Source organism: Podarcis gaigeae (assembly GCF_964106915.1).
Source record: "Podarcis gaigeae genome assembly, chromosome: 1".
Taxonomy (NCBI): Eukaryota; Metazoa; Chordata; class Lepidosauria; order Squamata; family Lacertidae; genus Podarcis; species Podarcis gaigeae.
In genome coordinates this window covers 32,814,491-32,829,713 of record NC_139678.1, presented here as the reverse complement: position 1 = coordinate 32,829,713, position 15,223 = coordinate 32,814,491, and the positions used below count along the sequence as shown (strand labels likewise).

The 15,223-nt window shown below is 40.4% G+C and overlaps 1 protein-coding gene across 4 annotated transcripts in view; it reads left to right on the top strand.

The window, feature by feature from the left end:
- Positions 1–15,223, top strand: part of MIPOL1 (mirror-image polydactyly 1) — a 192,761-nt gene that overhangs the window by 41,036 nt on the left and 136,502 nt on the right. For 2 of the 4 annotated variants that reach the window (XM_083741529.1, XM_083741530.1), the window contains exons 3-5: positions 7,590–7,821; positions 8,993–9,128; positions 11,305–11,410. In XM_083741529.1, coding sequence (XP_083597655.1) covers positions 7,590–7,821; positions 8,993–9,128; positions 11,305–11,410 — 474 coding nt within the window. Of the gene's footprint in view, positions 1–817; positions 952–7,166; positions 7,306–7,589; positions 7,822–8,992; positions 9,129–11,304; positions 11,411–15,223 lie in introns of those variants that run through there. The other 2 variants (XM_083741531.1, XM_083741532.1) reach the window with 2 other exon arrangements.

Genomic DNA, 15,223 nt, shown 5'->3' with positions numbered 1-15,223 from the left:
TGGACAAAGGTGAGCCTTATAGACGTTTTAAATTCCCTGCCCTGGAGCTCAAGACCACCCCTCCATACATCATACATACATCACAGAAGGAGTGTAACCCAAGACCATCCCCAACAAACATCATACCCACATCACAGAAAAGGTGGTCTACAACAGAAATGTGAATGTTGTTGTTTTTCTTGTCTGCCAGGTTATCTGATAATGCCTTATCTGATTGCTTTTCCTGGTAGTCTGGCCATTCCTTTGAGATGGTGATCACTTAATTCCTGAAACAATGGGAAGGTTCCCTCACCTCCTCCCTCCTTGCAGAGAAAACATTTGGTCAGTTTGGGAGTCAAAATGGTTTCAGGATGGTCTTCCTGTGCTGCTCCAGACATGTGGTCCACATATCAATGTACGTGCTAGATTGGTACATTTATGAACATTTATTTTCTATCTATCTATCATCTATCTATCTATCTATCTATCTATCTATCTATCTATCTATCTATCTATGATCTTTTATTACACAGGGAGGTGAAGGAGCTCATGTGCCAGGTCACAACCGCCCATCTTTTATGGATGGGCTGAGCGGCCATTATGGATCAGTGAATATAAGTGATACTTGGTGTATACAAATGTAAAAAAAACCCAACAACAACCAAAAATCTGAAGGATGAAGAGCAAAGGCAACTATATTCAATATTTTTTAAGTTAAATACTAAGTTGACCACTCTCTTCACAGCTTTTTCTTTTTCCCTTCTTCCTCAATTTTTTTTTGAATACTTTGACATAAGCAATACTGTGAGGACTTAAAAAAGAAGAAGCTGCTCGCATCTAACTCATAAGTTCCTTCTTGACGGAGCAACCGAGTACCTATCTCTTGAGGTTTGATTTGATTTGTTGAAAACCGATACAGTATATTGAAAAAGGAGAGCAGTGACTGCTAAGTACCCCTGTTCATTCTCAAAGGCAAGTTGGCATCCCTTAATGCTGTATTTCTTCAACTTTAATATAATTTGGTGTTTACCGCTTGGACTCGCATGGCTTTGCGTTGCCAGTATTGTACGCTTTTTGGAGTTGTCAGGTATCTTCCAAATAAGGTTTAGGGAAATTATCACAAGTACCGCAAATGTCTGGCCATTGCTTTGCTTATAAACATTTTTGGATAGAGTTTTATTATCAAGAAGTGTAAAGCTTAAATTTAGACCAGGCCAGCCTCACTACAGGTATGATGAACAAAGACATAACCATTTTTTTCATTAAAAACCAGTTCATGTCCCCCAGGGGGATGCATCAGAGATGAAATGAGATTATCAAAGATTTTGCCTGCATGTTTAATGTACCGTTTTCCAGAGAATGACGTTTATCAGCTCATTATTGCCTAAAGTGGCCTTAATGTTATTGTGATGCAGGCTAAAAAAATAAAACATGTACTTTAAAGGTATGTTATTTCAATAAGGCAGGGGGCATTTGTGTGTGTGTGTGTGTGTGTGTGTGTGGTTGGTGTGGTTGTCTAATTTTGCCATTTTAAATTATAAAATTTATCATATTGGCATTAATACCTGAATAAATTTGGGTGACAAAGAGGATTTCTGTTTAATTAAAGGGTATGCAGGGACATCACCTTGCTCCACATAAAAAGGAAATTTAGATAATTAAGATTTGGATAATTGATGAGGAAATATATAATAAGAGTGTTATCTGCCAGGTGTCACAGTGTGTATGTGTGTGTGTGTGTGTGTGTATATATATATATATATATATATATATATGCTTTCGTAGATTTTCACGGGTACAGGAATGCAGGTTTTGGTGTCCTCGGGTGTCTTCCCGTGTAAAAGACACCCCAACTTTTACACGGGAAGACACCCGAGGACACCAAAACCTGCATATATATATATATATATATGAGTATATATAATGGAAAGGCTTACTTTCTTCCCTTTTTAAAATGCTGGTTTAGATAGAAAACCCAAGTACTAGTTTGGCTGAGTAAAACTCCACCAGGCACTGTGTTTGGAAATTATGTAATAAATCTATATAGATTGTAATGATATCTTGAAGCCCTGTATTTAAACTAACCTGAATTACAATGAGAGATAAACAGAATATTTACTCATCCCTTATGAGCTGCTGCTGATATGTAAATTTATTCTTCTACTTTGCACAAATATACTTTTGAGCTACTGCTTAAACACTTCAAGGTCCTTAGCCAAACAGTTTTAATGATGCCTCCAATATTATAAAAGTGTGACATTTGACGAATACCTTGTGTAGTTGTGATACTGCAGTAAAATATAAACAACACACAAAGAAAACCCGGCGCATCAAAGCAGTGTGCAGCACCTAGATAATTTATAATTTTACTGTTTATATCCATCTTGACATTTTTTTTTATCTGCCAAAGGCAGGTTTCATTTGGATTCTTAATCTGAGATTTATTTGGTGGATCTGGAAGTCATAGCTAGAATTCCCACAGGAAGTGGTCCATCTACCAACAGATTAAATGGCAGTCCTGCAGTTGTTAAGGGAGCTCTGCATTTAACACACATGCATACTCGCTCCGTCAGCCCGGTGGAGAAAAATTAAAGTAGTAACCCAGGTTTAGGAACAATGTAGCTAAAAAGTCCCATATTTGCTGAATGACAAAGGGTTATATAGCAGCATTTTCATTTTATTATTCGTGCTTGAATTTCTTGTTTGCTTTGTTGAGTCTGCTGACGAATACTAATAAATGCCTGCAACAATCCAGACGGGAGATGCCTGGCAACAAAGCTATGCGGCGGACCTCCCTGATCTTCTCCAGTTCACAACCTGACCTTTTGAAAAATTGCCTGGGCTAAGCTGCAGAATTTGGGTGTAATGGTTATTGTTAACTCCAGCTTTAGGATTTATTAATTTGTGTGATCAAGACTTACCTATACTTCAAAGTTTCAAAAGACCAAACACAATCATCCGTCCATTAGAACTAACATTGTGTTTCATTGAAATTGCCCTCCCCGCTTCTTCTTCTTCGTCGTCGTCGTGTTCTTTTTTTTACTATCTGTCTAGCAATACTGCTATTTTGATTGTATATGCGTGGAATCTCAAAAATGGTCTTAATGCCCAGGCACAGAACAAAAAAATCTGCACAACTGCAACTGATTTCTCTCCTAAATCTAATGCTGGGAAATAATATCATGTTAATGAATTGCAAAAAAAAAATAAAAAAATAAGCAAATGCCTAAGGAAGCTCGTGATATTTACACAGTAAGTGCTTAATGATCACAGTTGACACTGAGTACTAAAATTATGATTAGCCAGCTTTGAGAAGAGGTTATGAAAGGTGGTATCTGCCAAACTGGGCTGGTGGAGGTGGTGGCTAAATTTAGGCTTCAATCCTATGTACACTTACCTGAGAGTAAGCCTCACTAACTATGATGGAATTTACTTTTAAGAAAACAAAAATAGGATTTCATTAATGTTTCTTGAATTTGAGAAAGGGAAACCTTTGGGGTTTCCTTAAAATTGCCTTTCTACTAGAACCTCAATGGCTACTAAATCTCTCTTCATTTTTATCTTGCAAATGGTGTTTATTTTAATGATCTTACATATTGTAGTGTTTTTGTGGTTGGTGGACCATAACTGTTTTCATACAATGGCATTTTGAGTATTGTTGTTATTATTGATTGCAGTACATGTACATGGTGCATAACAGAGAAAAATGAGCACCAAAGACAAGTTTTTTAATCCAAGGACCTCGTGTTCTAAATATCAATGAGGTGGGGAGAGAACAGGAGTTGGGATGGAAAGGCAGAAGTAAGGATAGCAGGAATGAGCATGAACCAGTGCAGTAACAGGTACTTATGCTTTGTATCCATTGTGTGTGGCCAGAGTTGCAAATAAAACTGGGAACAAAGTGGAAGCACTCAGAGTAGGACACTAGAAAGTGAGGCATTCACCTACATCGATTTCAGGGAATTAACTTTGCAATGTTCGTTTAGGGAAGGCGTATGTGGGCACCGTGTTCTTGATTCATAATTCTAATGGGGGTTGATTCATTATAAAAACAAAAAACTTGTCATCTAATTGTTTCCACTTTAGAAAAGAGTAGTGCTGTGGTATATAGCCTCATGGCTGTGAAACAGATTCTGTTTGTGCAGAAACTCTCCAATTTACATCAATTTCCAGAGCAGCCTCCTTGAGCCATGCCTTGTGCTATTCCTGTGGGCTTTCCAACCCTCAAGAGCAGCTTTTCACAGGGCAAAGACTAAGAGGCTGTAGCTGGAAGAAGCTGGACAAATTCCCCACTGCATGGGCAGAGTTGCAGTCATGCATCTCTCTGTTCAACCCTGTGAAGCGGTATTGAGCACAAAATTGTGCCTACAGATGGCACAAGTTTAATTATGTTTGTTTTTATACTGTCAGAACACATCTGGCAGTCCTATCCGAATTCTTTAATAAATCACAAATTGGATATTTCTAGGTCTATTTTATATGTCTCTTCGAGCTGACACAATATATGTATTGATCAGCTCTCTTCTACAGATTTTTGTCTTATTACTTAACTAAACCTAGGGCTTATGTTGTAACACAGAGAGCTAAGGAATATTGAGTAGGGAGTAAAACGTGTACAAAACTTTTTTTCTGACTGAGAGAACTTGCTGATCATTGATTAGCGGTAGTGGAAGGGTGAAACGTTCTTGAGTTTTAACTGTACCACCTTTATAAGTAGTTATTCCTTAATAATATGTGAGGGAAAATATTGCCATGCTTTAAGGTAAAGGTAAAGGGACCCCTGACCGTTAGGTCCAGTCGTGGCCGACTCTGGGGTTGCGGCGCTCATCTCGCTTTATTCCGGGTCATGTGGCCAGCATGACTAAGCTGCTTCTGGTGAACCAGAGCAGCGCACAGAAACGGCGTCTACCTTCCCGCCGGAGTGGTACCTATTTATCTACTTGCACTTTGACGTGCTTTCGAACCGCTAAGTTGGCAGGATTGCCATGCTTTACTTCAGTCTAAAACTACACATAATGAAACATGTACTGTAAACCCTACATGTAACTGCAGTTTACTAGTAGGAGCCAAAGTCTGTGGTGTCAACTTCTTCAAGTTTCTGTATGGGTCTGCTTTAGTTTTGGTGACTCATAAGAGACACAGAAAAACCTACATGGATACCACTCATGGAGTACAAATACCCCCAATTATGTCAAATGCAAATTGTTCTGAAATCATACACTGCTGGGTGTATGATTGGTGCTGTTTACACTAAGGATGGGAATTTTAGGGGCCTTCCAAATGTTCTTGAACTTCCAACTTCCATTGGTCCCAACTAGTACAGTTAACAAGGATGATGGGAGTTGCCATTGGACAGTATCTGGAGGATCACAAGTTGCCAATCTCTGGTCTACAGGGCTCTGGCATTGGATCTTTTGGATTCAGATGGAAATCTTACCAGGAATGGAGCCTAGGACTTTTCTGTATGGCAAGCATGCGCTCCACTACTGATCACCTTAAAAGTCACCAGAATATAAATGGCATTGAGATTCATGTTCTTTCTATTATTGGTCTTGAGAAACCCCAGCTTGAAGGGAAAATTTCCTGTACAAGTGATTGTGCTGCTGCTGTTGTTCCTTCAAGAAAAAGCAGATTGCAGTAATGTCAACCGGATATTTGAGAAATTAACTTCATTTGCGTATTCAGTTATCTAGTTTACACATATAACACTTCCCTATATATGAAGCTATCCTTACAGGGGGGGAAATGGTCCTATTCGCTAATGTTAGTTTATCTGTTTTAGTGGGTAAATAGTGAATTGCATGAAGGTGTCCATAGCATAATAGTTTTGTTAAAGATGCAAAGAAGTGTAGGAGTCATAAAGCCATGGCAGAGGCTTGTAATACTGCAGGGTGCCCCCTGACCTCGGCTGACCAGTACTCTGTGCCTTACAATGCATAGAATGTATTGACCTTATATGGAGTTGTGTTTCCTCTGGGCAGTGATTACCTTATATGGTGATGGGTGTAGTAAAAGCCATGACCGGATAAGGTAACGTGAGACATTGGCAGACCGGCCATGCAGGCAGAGGAGAACAAAGGAGAATAAAATGGGAGGAGAGTGGTCGAAGGAGCTGCTCGTCCCATCCTGAGAATATAGCTGGCTCTCTGTGTCTTTTTTCTATGCTAAGCACCATTTAATGACGGCTGGACTTCCGTCAAAGAAGACGTGCATTCAGTTCCTTGGAAGCACAGCAGAATTTTCAGAAAACTTTAGGGAATTTTTGTGCAGAGACTATAGGAGCAACTTGTGGATCAGTTTCCTAATGATGTCAGAGCAGCAGTCATGATATGATATATGACATCTGTAATAGGCCATGTCATAGGTGGGTCAGCTGTGACAGGTCTTTGTGGGGAACTTGACCATGAAGCAGCTTTCCCAGCTATATGCTCACTGCTTGGGAAGTGTTGAGGATAGGATGGCAAAGCCCCTTGTGCAGAGGTTTCAGCACTCGACAACCAGCTAGCTGTTGGGTGCTTGGGAAGCTTTGTGCAAGGGACTGATGGGTGAGTGGAGCAACCTACTTGTCCATCATCTGCTACCAGGTGATTGACAGATGGATTGTCCCAACTATCTGTCACAGTTGATCTGCTAGGGTGGGAATGTTCCCCCACTCTTGTGTTAGACCAGTGTTTCCCAACCTTGGGTCTCCAGCTGATTGAGGTCTACAATTCCCATCATTCCTGACCACTGGTGTTGCTAGCTAGGGATAATGGGAGTTGTGGTCTAAAAACAGCTGGCAACCCAAGGTTGGGAAACACTGTGTTAGACCATAGTTTAGTGTGATGAGAATAAGCCACATGATCCTTAAGGCTCATGTTAGCCGCTTTGAGACTCCTTCGGGTAGTGATAAAGCGGGATATCAAATCCAGACTTCTTTGACGAGCAGGTTGATAAGGACAATGCCATGCCATCACACCAGGCCACGTAGTCGATCAGGCTATGCTACGTGGGCCAATCATTGGGACAGCATGAGCTGTCCACGCGCCTTCTGCTACGAAATCACCCTGCAATAATAAACTTTCTCCCATGCTCTTATGTATAAACAACCATTTTCCTACACTACTTCTTCTTCTTCTTCTTCTTCTTCTTCTTCTTCTTCTTCTTCTTCTTCTTCATATAGTTCCCCTCCCTTCCTTCTCTTCAAGCACAGTCACAAGGCGCTCCCACAGCTTGTCATGTTGTCGTGATCAATAAACTTTGGATCATGTTAACAACTGTATTTTTGCAACAAACAACGATGAAGCCATGTCTGATTGCAGTCACAGTCTTGGAAGAGTTGTACTCGTATGTGATACTTTTTGTATAGTTCAGTACTGAATGACTTTGGGAAATGTGCTGGAGCTCCTGTTCCTGCCACTTAGATGCATGGATGCAGGTTGTGTTCAATTTACTAATCCACACAGCTGGTTTTCCATGCTGTGGAAATCCTGGCAGTTAAACTGGCATTAAATTTTACTTGTTTTTACTGAACTTCTTTAGAAGCCAGCAGCGTTGTCATTCAGCTGCATTAAATGCTCATCTTTCATCTTCTTGAATTAAACAGTAAAATGTTGTTATTTTTCTAACAGAAATCTTGGAGCAGAATTCTGAGCAAAAGAACGATGTCTCTGCTCCCAGTTATCTGAATTTGCACAGTTCTTCAGCAAAATCACAGCCAAGAGAACAAGCCATTCAGACTAAAAGTGAACATCTAAACTGTTCTGATCAGCCAACATCCAGTTTAAGCATTATGCAAACTGCTTGTACCAAAATTTTGCAGCTACGTAATCTCACTGTCTCTTGCACTGATAAAAGGTTAAGGTAAGCAAGCTGTTCATTTGAGGCTTTTAAAAGCTCAGGGAAGCATTCAGCATCACATGATGGTGATCCTTTGCCAGGGCAAGCTTTTTGGCTTCCCCCCTATGGAATGATCCCTCCTCCTCCCCATGCACATTGTTCCAGGGGTTCTACTGACCCCACACCAAGCAAATTTTGAAGGCACATAGGGGAGAAGGAAGAGGGAATCCCCATAGTACCTGTGGAAGTCCTTATGTAGAGCTTTTGCTGGCAGAACTTGGTTGAATCCCACCTTCAGTTTCTTTTATTATCACGGGAGAGAACTTCTTAAATAAGCTAACAAGAATTCAGTGGGCAGTTGTAGAAAAGTGATGGGATGAGACTGGTGTAAGTACAGTGGTACCTCGGGTTACAGACGCTTCAGATTACAGACTCATCTAACCCAGAAATAGTACCTCAGGTTAAGAACTTTGCTTCAGGATGAGAACAGAAATTGTGTTGCGACGGCGCGACAGCAGTGGGAGGCCCCATTAGCTAAAGTGCTACCTCAGGTTAAGAACAGTTTCAGGTTACGAACTTAATCCGTTCCGGAGGTTCGTTCTTAACCTGAAAATGTTCTTAACTAGAGGCGTGCTTTCGCTAATGGGGCCTCTTTCTGCCACTGCGCCATCGGCACACAATTTCTGTTCTCATCCTGGGGCAAAGTTCTCAACTCGAAGTAACTGTTCCAGGTTAGCAGAGTTTGTAACCTGAAGCGTTTGTAACCTGAGGCATTTGTAACTTGAGGTATCTCTGTAGTTACATGATGGTTGAGACTCTTTGCAGAGCAGGAACAGGTATCTCATCGGACAGAAAGGAAGACACATCTGCACATGCTTTGTGCATTTATAGCAAATGCTTTATGTAAAACTTTACTAAACAGTGGTATTGCATTGCATTTCTTGAAAGTTTTAAAAATCCAGGAACAACTATGAATGTGTGAACTGGTACAAAACTGCCACCTGGGTCTTGTACGGAGGCTTTCCCCCCCAGACTTCCTTCCTTCAAACCTATGCCAGGAAATGAACATGGGACCTTCTGGGTGCGATGTGTGTGTTTTACTACACAGCTTTTGTCCTGCCCTGAATGTAGCAAGTATCACTTTGAACGAGAAGATTCTCTGTTGAACGAACTGATCTTCCTTTTTTCACTCTAGCTCTACTGAAAAGCAAGGAAGAGAAGTTATGCCTGACAGCATGGATCCTTTACATGTCACAGCAAACCTAGATAAAGAAAAGGATATTGCATTCCTCTTAAGGGAATTGGACGTTCTGAGGACAAACAATAAAAAGGTACAGTGAAATATTCTAAGCCTATTAAAGGTAAAGGTAAAGGTACCCCTGCCCGTACGGGCCAGTCTTGACAGACTCTGGGGTTGTGCGCCCATCTCACTTAAGAGGCCAGGGGCCAGCGCTGTCCGGAGACACTTCCGGGTCACGTGGCCAGCGTGACATCGCTGCTCTGGCTCGCCAGAGCCGCACACGGAAACGCCGTTTACCTTCCCGCTGGTAAGCGGTCCCTATTTATCTACTTGCACCCGGAGGTGCTTTCGAACTGCTAGGTTGGCAGGCGCTGGGACCGAACAACGGGAGTGCACCCCGCCGCAGGGATTCGAACCGCCGACCTTTCGATCGGCAAGCCCTAGGCGCTGAGGCTTTTACCCACAGCGCCACCTGCGTCCCTATTAACCTACTCTAATTTTTCTTTATTGTTTGTTTTGATTGACAAGATATAGCTTCCTTTTGTTGCAGGGATCATTTGATTCATGGTTTGTTAATCTTTGTATATTCTTCTTGTCTGCCTTTTTGTTTTTGTTTTAAAATCAGTGACATCACAGATAGTGCCATCTAGATTCTTTTGCAGTTCTTTTTGGCTCAGATTTGGAAATTTGGAAAGGCTGGCCTTGTTCAGAACTGACTATGATTTAATTAAACACTCTGAATAACCTGGATCAAAGCTGATAGAAAGAGACTCCCATGTAACAAAGCAAACTCTTTGGTTTGCATTGATGATTAAGAGATCCATTGTACATTAAAAATTGTACATATTTACAGTATTTTTTCCACTTCTCAGAACAGTCAGTCTGTGCAAGGTTTTTGACGTTATCAGATTAAGCATCCCTCAAATGTGCTTTGTTATACTAACAGCAATCTATTTTTCATAAATTAAATGGTAAAATCCTCAGTAAATTGTTTTGCAGATATAATCACACTTCATTATCAAAATAATAATGTTAAATTAACCATTACATTTTTTCGTTAAGTGATAGAAGTGCATGGTGGATTTTAGAATAAAGATAGTAACACAATAAATTAGAAATTACAGATTATTATTGATCTCAAGTGCTGAAAAATATGTATGCATTACACTTCTGTTAAAATGCAACATTGTTTTCATTATGAAGGATATATACACTCAGAAGAGAAACCAGAGTGTAGAGACATATCCAAGTTTATTTTTTATTTTTTGCTCAGTTTATTTGAAGTTCCTTGTATGGAGTAATTGAAACCTCTGTTGCACTGTTTATTAGCACCCTTAACTTTTAAGACTGTTGCATGCATGCATGCATGCATGCATGTATGTATGTATGTATATTTATTATTGTTATTTATTCCATTTATAATCCCACCATTCATGAAGAGATTTCAGAGCATGCTGCAAAAAACACTAGTAAAATCATTAAAACACAAGTTTAAAGCAACAGGCAAAAATTAACAAAGCACAGGTAAACAACAAATGATGAAATCAATAGCGACAGGCATATTAACTCAATGCTTTCCAAATGTTTTGACCATGTGGCTTAGTGTGCTTTTCTTGTTTGTTTGTTTGTGTGTTTGTTTGTTTGCTCTTACTTGTTGTTAATAACCACCTATCTGTACTGTACAATATGGAATGTTTGACGTAGCACTGGAGCTACAGTTGGGTGGGGTTAGGGATGAGAAATATCAATTTAATTATGTGGATAATGCTCTGCTACCACCCCTGAATTATGCTGTAGATTAGGGTGAGCAATTTCTGTTCTGGAATTGCTAACCACATCTGAAAACTCAACCAGGTAAATTAGCACGCTTTGGGGGCCTTGACCTTTTGCTTAAGGCTGCAATACTTTGCACCCTTTCTAGTGGGTAAGTTCTGCTGAGCTCCAGAAACTTCCCTTCTCTGGTCAACATGCTTTAGGATTGTTCTCTTTGTGTGTATGTTAGGTAGGTTAAGAGTTTGTGAAATTAAATCTGGAATATACCGGTAGGTTCCTTTCCCTTCATAATGCATCAGGATGGAAGTGGGCGGCAATTTCATTTTTTAAAGTTATTTATATGAAAACAAAAATGTAAGAGTTGTGTTTACGTTGCTCGATGTTTGTTGAGAGAGTCATTTTGTGAGAATGAAATGCATCTCTTTCTTGCAAGTTAATATTGTGCCCGTGCACTTTTACATACCAATAACAATGTCGCCGTTTCGACTCTTCAGCTTCAGGACCGGCTGTCTGAAAAAGACAAGGAGCTGAAGACAATAAAGCTGGACTTAGAGCTGCAGGAGAGAGTGGCAGAAGCGAAGATTGCGGAAAAGGCTGCAGGTGCAGTAGATGAGCGTTTAACAGATGGCCATAGGGCTCCTACGGCCCGTTTGGTTGCTATATGACGTGGCCTAATGAACATTAGAAGTATTTGCTAAAGGAGGGGTGCTTTGACTTCTTTATATGAGGCTGTTTAAAGTTGCTTGGAGAGGAGGTGGCTTTAACATCCTGGTACTGGTATTAGTAAGAGCTTTACCTGTATTCATACTGATTTGGGCATTAAATGAATTGTTAACACCATGTCAATCCAATCACAAAAAGGTTGTTTGTTTTGTTGGAAGGTCCTGAACAAACAAGGGAAATAATGATTACCACGGCCACTACCTTTCAACCAGCAGTTCAAATACCCACTTATTGTTTTAGCTTGTTCAGAGAGATGCTACCACCCCACCTTCCACACCCCTTTGTATGGAGATCTTCATGTTTCTCTCAGCTGGAGACCCGAACCTCTGTTTGGTGAGCAGGGAATTCAGGTTTTTAACCAATGAAAGAAATGTTGCTTTAGAGTGATGATAGATCTTCGCCAGTGGCTTGCTCCACGCATCGTACTTAGGCCAAACCAGTTTTCTGGGAGATGTATCAATACAACGACCAGGATCAGTATCAGGGCCAGACCGCCATCATCTCTTGATCAGCAGAGAACTGGGCAGTTTAAGGAAACCTGCTTCTCAGCTGATCAAGTTCCCTGCCTCCATCTCGTGCTAGTAATAACAGTAATATCTGTCTTCTGGTTTCCGTTCTTTCTCTCCAGCTATCCAGGTTTGTTGTTGTCTAGTCGTTTAGTCGTGTCCGACTCCATGGACCAGAGCACGCCGGGCACTCCAGTCTTCCACTGCCTCCGGCAGCTTGGTCAAACTCATGCTGGTAGCTTCGAGAACGCTGTCCAACCATCTCGTCCTCTGTCGTCCCCTTCTCCTTGTGCCCTCCATCTTTCCCAACATCAGGGTCTTTTCCAGGGAGTCTTCTCTTCTCGTGAGGTGGCCAAAGTATTGGAGCCTCAGCTTCAGGATCATGTTATTGACATTTTGACTCCTTTTCTTAACCTCATTCAGCCCTCTGCCCTCCAGTAGCCTCCTTTTGTTTTTCTCTCTCCCTGCCCCTATCACCTGCATGACCCTTTCTTCCCAGTCGTCTCTTGCATTCCTTAGAGATGGGGATGGACTCATTAGATGCTTGTCCAACTTGAAGCCTATGTTCTGTTTTCTTTAACGAATTGCATATTCGTTTAGTCTAAGCCAGAGTCTTGGTGTTAGTTCCTCGTCTTAGAAAACTCTTTTGGGCGTGGCTCACCATGACTATGGGCTAAAGATCCTAAAGTAAGTTCCTTGAGTATATATATGTAATGGTAAACATATGTAGACAAGGACACTTGGTGACAATGTTATGAAGCTGGTAGGAGGTTTGAAAGAGAAACGGGAATATGGCTTCTTCGCTAGCATGATTGTGAAAAGGTTGTAACATTATTAAAGCTAATTCTCCGTAATATGCTTAATAGTAGTGGATCTGATGTCATTCCCATCTCATTGGCAAAGTGAATGGAAGTGGGTTGGGGCATAGTGTAGAATTGTCAGTTGATTGGCTTTCTACAGTGTCAGTAAAGAGATTGATTGATATTACCAACATTTGTAAGATAGGCTAGCCATTCTGAATCACAATGACAGAACGCTAAATATTCACAACACAAATTAAATGCATATTTAAAGCAACCCTATAGTTTTTTTGACATATATATATATAAACTACCATAAAACCCTTACATAGATCATAGTTACATCTTGATTATCTACCAACTAAACATTTACAGGATGTGAACTGTTTGGATTAAATTCCAAGTTATATGTTTGTTTTGGGGATGTTTGCACAGCGTTTTACTTCTGTGTATATAATAGAGAAATATTTTATTCAGTGTAGACTTACTTTGCTCATTCAAGCTCATGGAGGAAAACTGGATAAAAAACACATGTGCCATAATCCAGCAGGGTGATCTGTGCACAGAAGTGGCATATGTATGGATGGTTCCCTGGGTAAGATCCTGCACGCTGTTTATGGAGAACCCCATATCCTGCACTTGAAGGTGGCACATATTGTGTGCTTTGCTGAACTCTATACATTTTGCTTCTATTTTTAAAAAAAATCTCAAAAGCAGATTTTTCCTAGATGTATTTGAATTAAGATAGGTTAGTTTGGGTTGTCTTCAAAAGATGTTAATACTATATGTTGCTGGGATTCACTAGTGTTAATCACTGCAGTTGGTATTAAACTAAGTTTTATTCAGGGTGGACCTACTGAAATTAATGGACCTAACTTAATCATGTTTATTCATTTTGATGAGTCTACTCTGAGTAAAACCTGGTTGCTTAATACCCATAATTGTGTGTTTTGCTTATCATATTTAGATTCCACTTTTACATTCAGATACAACATACAGATGAATGTTTATCTTACATTTGAAATTGTGATAAAATCATGACAGATGAGTGTGTAATAAAAGGCACTGGGGAAGTGTGTTATAAAACTTTTACCTTGTACTTTGAGAAGGATCTTAAAATAATAAAACTCAAGCTGAAAAGCCCTTGTTAATATGAAACAGGGAGGAAGAGTACAAAATACAGAATGTTGATTCCTATATAATCACTAAAACAATATTTTCATCAATTTATCAAAGCTGTGATGTAACTTTTATAAATATTATCTATGTCTAACAAACATGTATCTGTGTGTGTGTGTGTGTGTGTGTGTGTGTGTGTGTATGCACGTGCATACACGCATTTGAAAGAAACACACATGCAAAAAGTTTCCCCCGGAATTTCCATAGTAGCCAATCAGGCTGTTGACAAAACTGGCTTTGAAATTCAAAAGCAGCTTCCCTTGTTAGTAAGATTCCTGCATAGGACTGTACCTTGGACCTGTGTTCAAGTCTCATCCCAGCCGTCAATTTACTGGATGCTTTTAGATGAGTCTTAGCATTTTATATATCTGGGCAGAAAATGGGAATAATAATGATTCAGTCCTTTCACATTTGAAAAGCTGGGTTAAACATTTTTGTATTGGTATACATTTGGTTTTGTGCAAAGTTAGACCCTGGGTTTGGGAATCTGTGTGCTGCTACATGCCTCTTTAGAAATACTGGGGCATATTTTAGAAGAAATGGTCAGTTGACCAACTCAATTCTGTGGCCACTAGAGGCTGCTATTCCTTCTTAGTGTTTAGTTAGTTTATTCATTCGTTCGTTTAATTATTTAAAGCATTTTCCTCTGCTCTTCAGCCAAAAAGCCTCCCAGAGCGAATTACAAATTGTCCCTTCAGGATTACAATATAAAAAGTTATAGGAAGCTCCCTTGTATTGGGTCAGGCCATTGGCTCAACTCAGTATCTTCTGCACTGTCTGGCATTGTGGGACTTTTACCTGGAGATGCTGGAGGTTGAATATGGGCCTTTTGAATGTGAAGTAGATGCTGTCCCAGTGAGGATAAAAGCCAACTTTGGCACTAGTTTGTAGTTCCAAAGTTCCTACAATGACTGGCTGCAATGGAAACAATTCAAAGAGGGAAGAAGCCCAACGTTGCTGGTTTCTCAGCTGGCCAGAAGCACTGTCCCTGCTTTCCATCTCCTGATGCTGGTGGAACGATTGTTGCAAGATGGCAAGCTTCTTATAGTTGAAGGGAAAGCGGTATACAGTGGTACTTTGGGTTACATACGCTTTAGGTTACAGACTCCGCTAACCCAGAAATAGTGCTTCGGGTTAAGAACTTTGCTTCAGGATGAGAACAGAAATTGTGCTGCAGCGGCGCGGCGGCAGCAGGAGGCCCCATT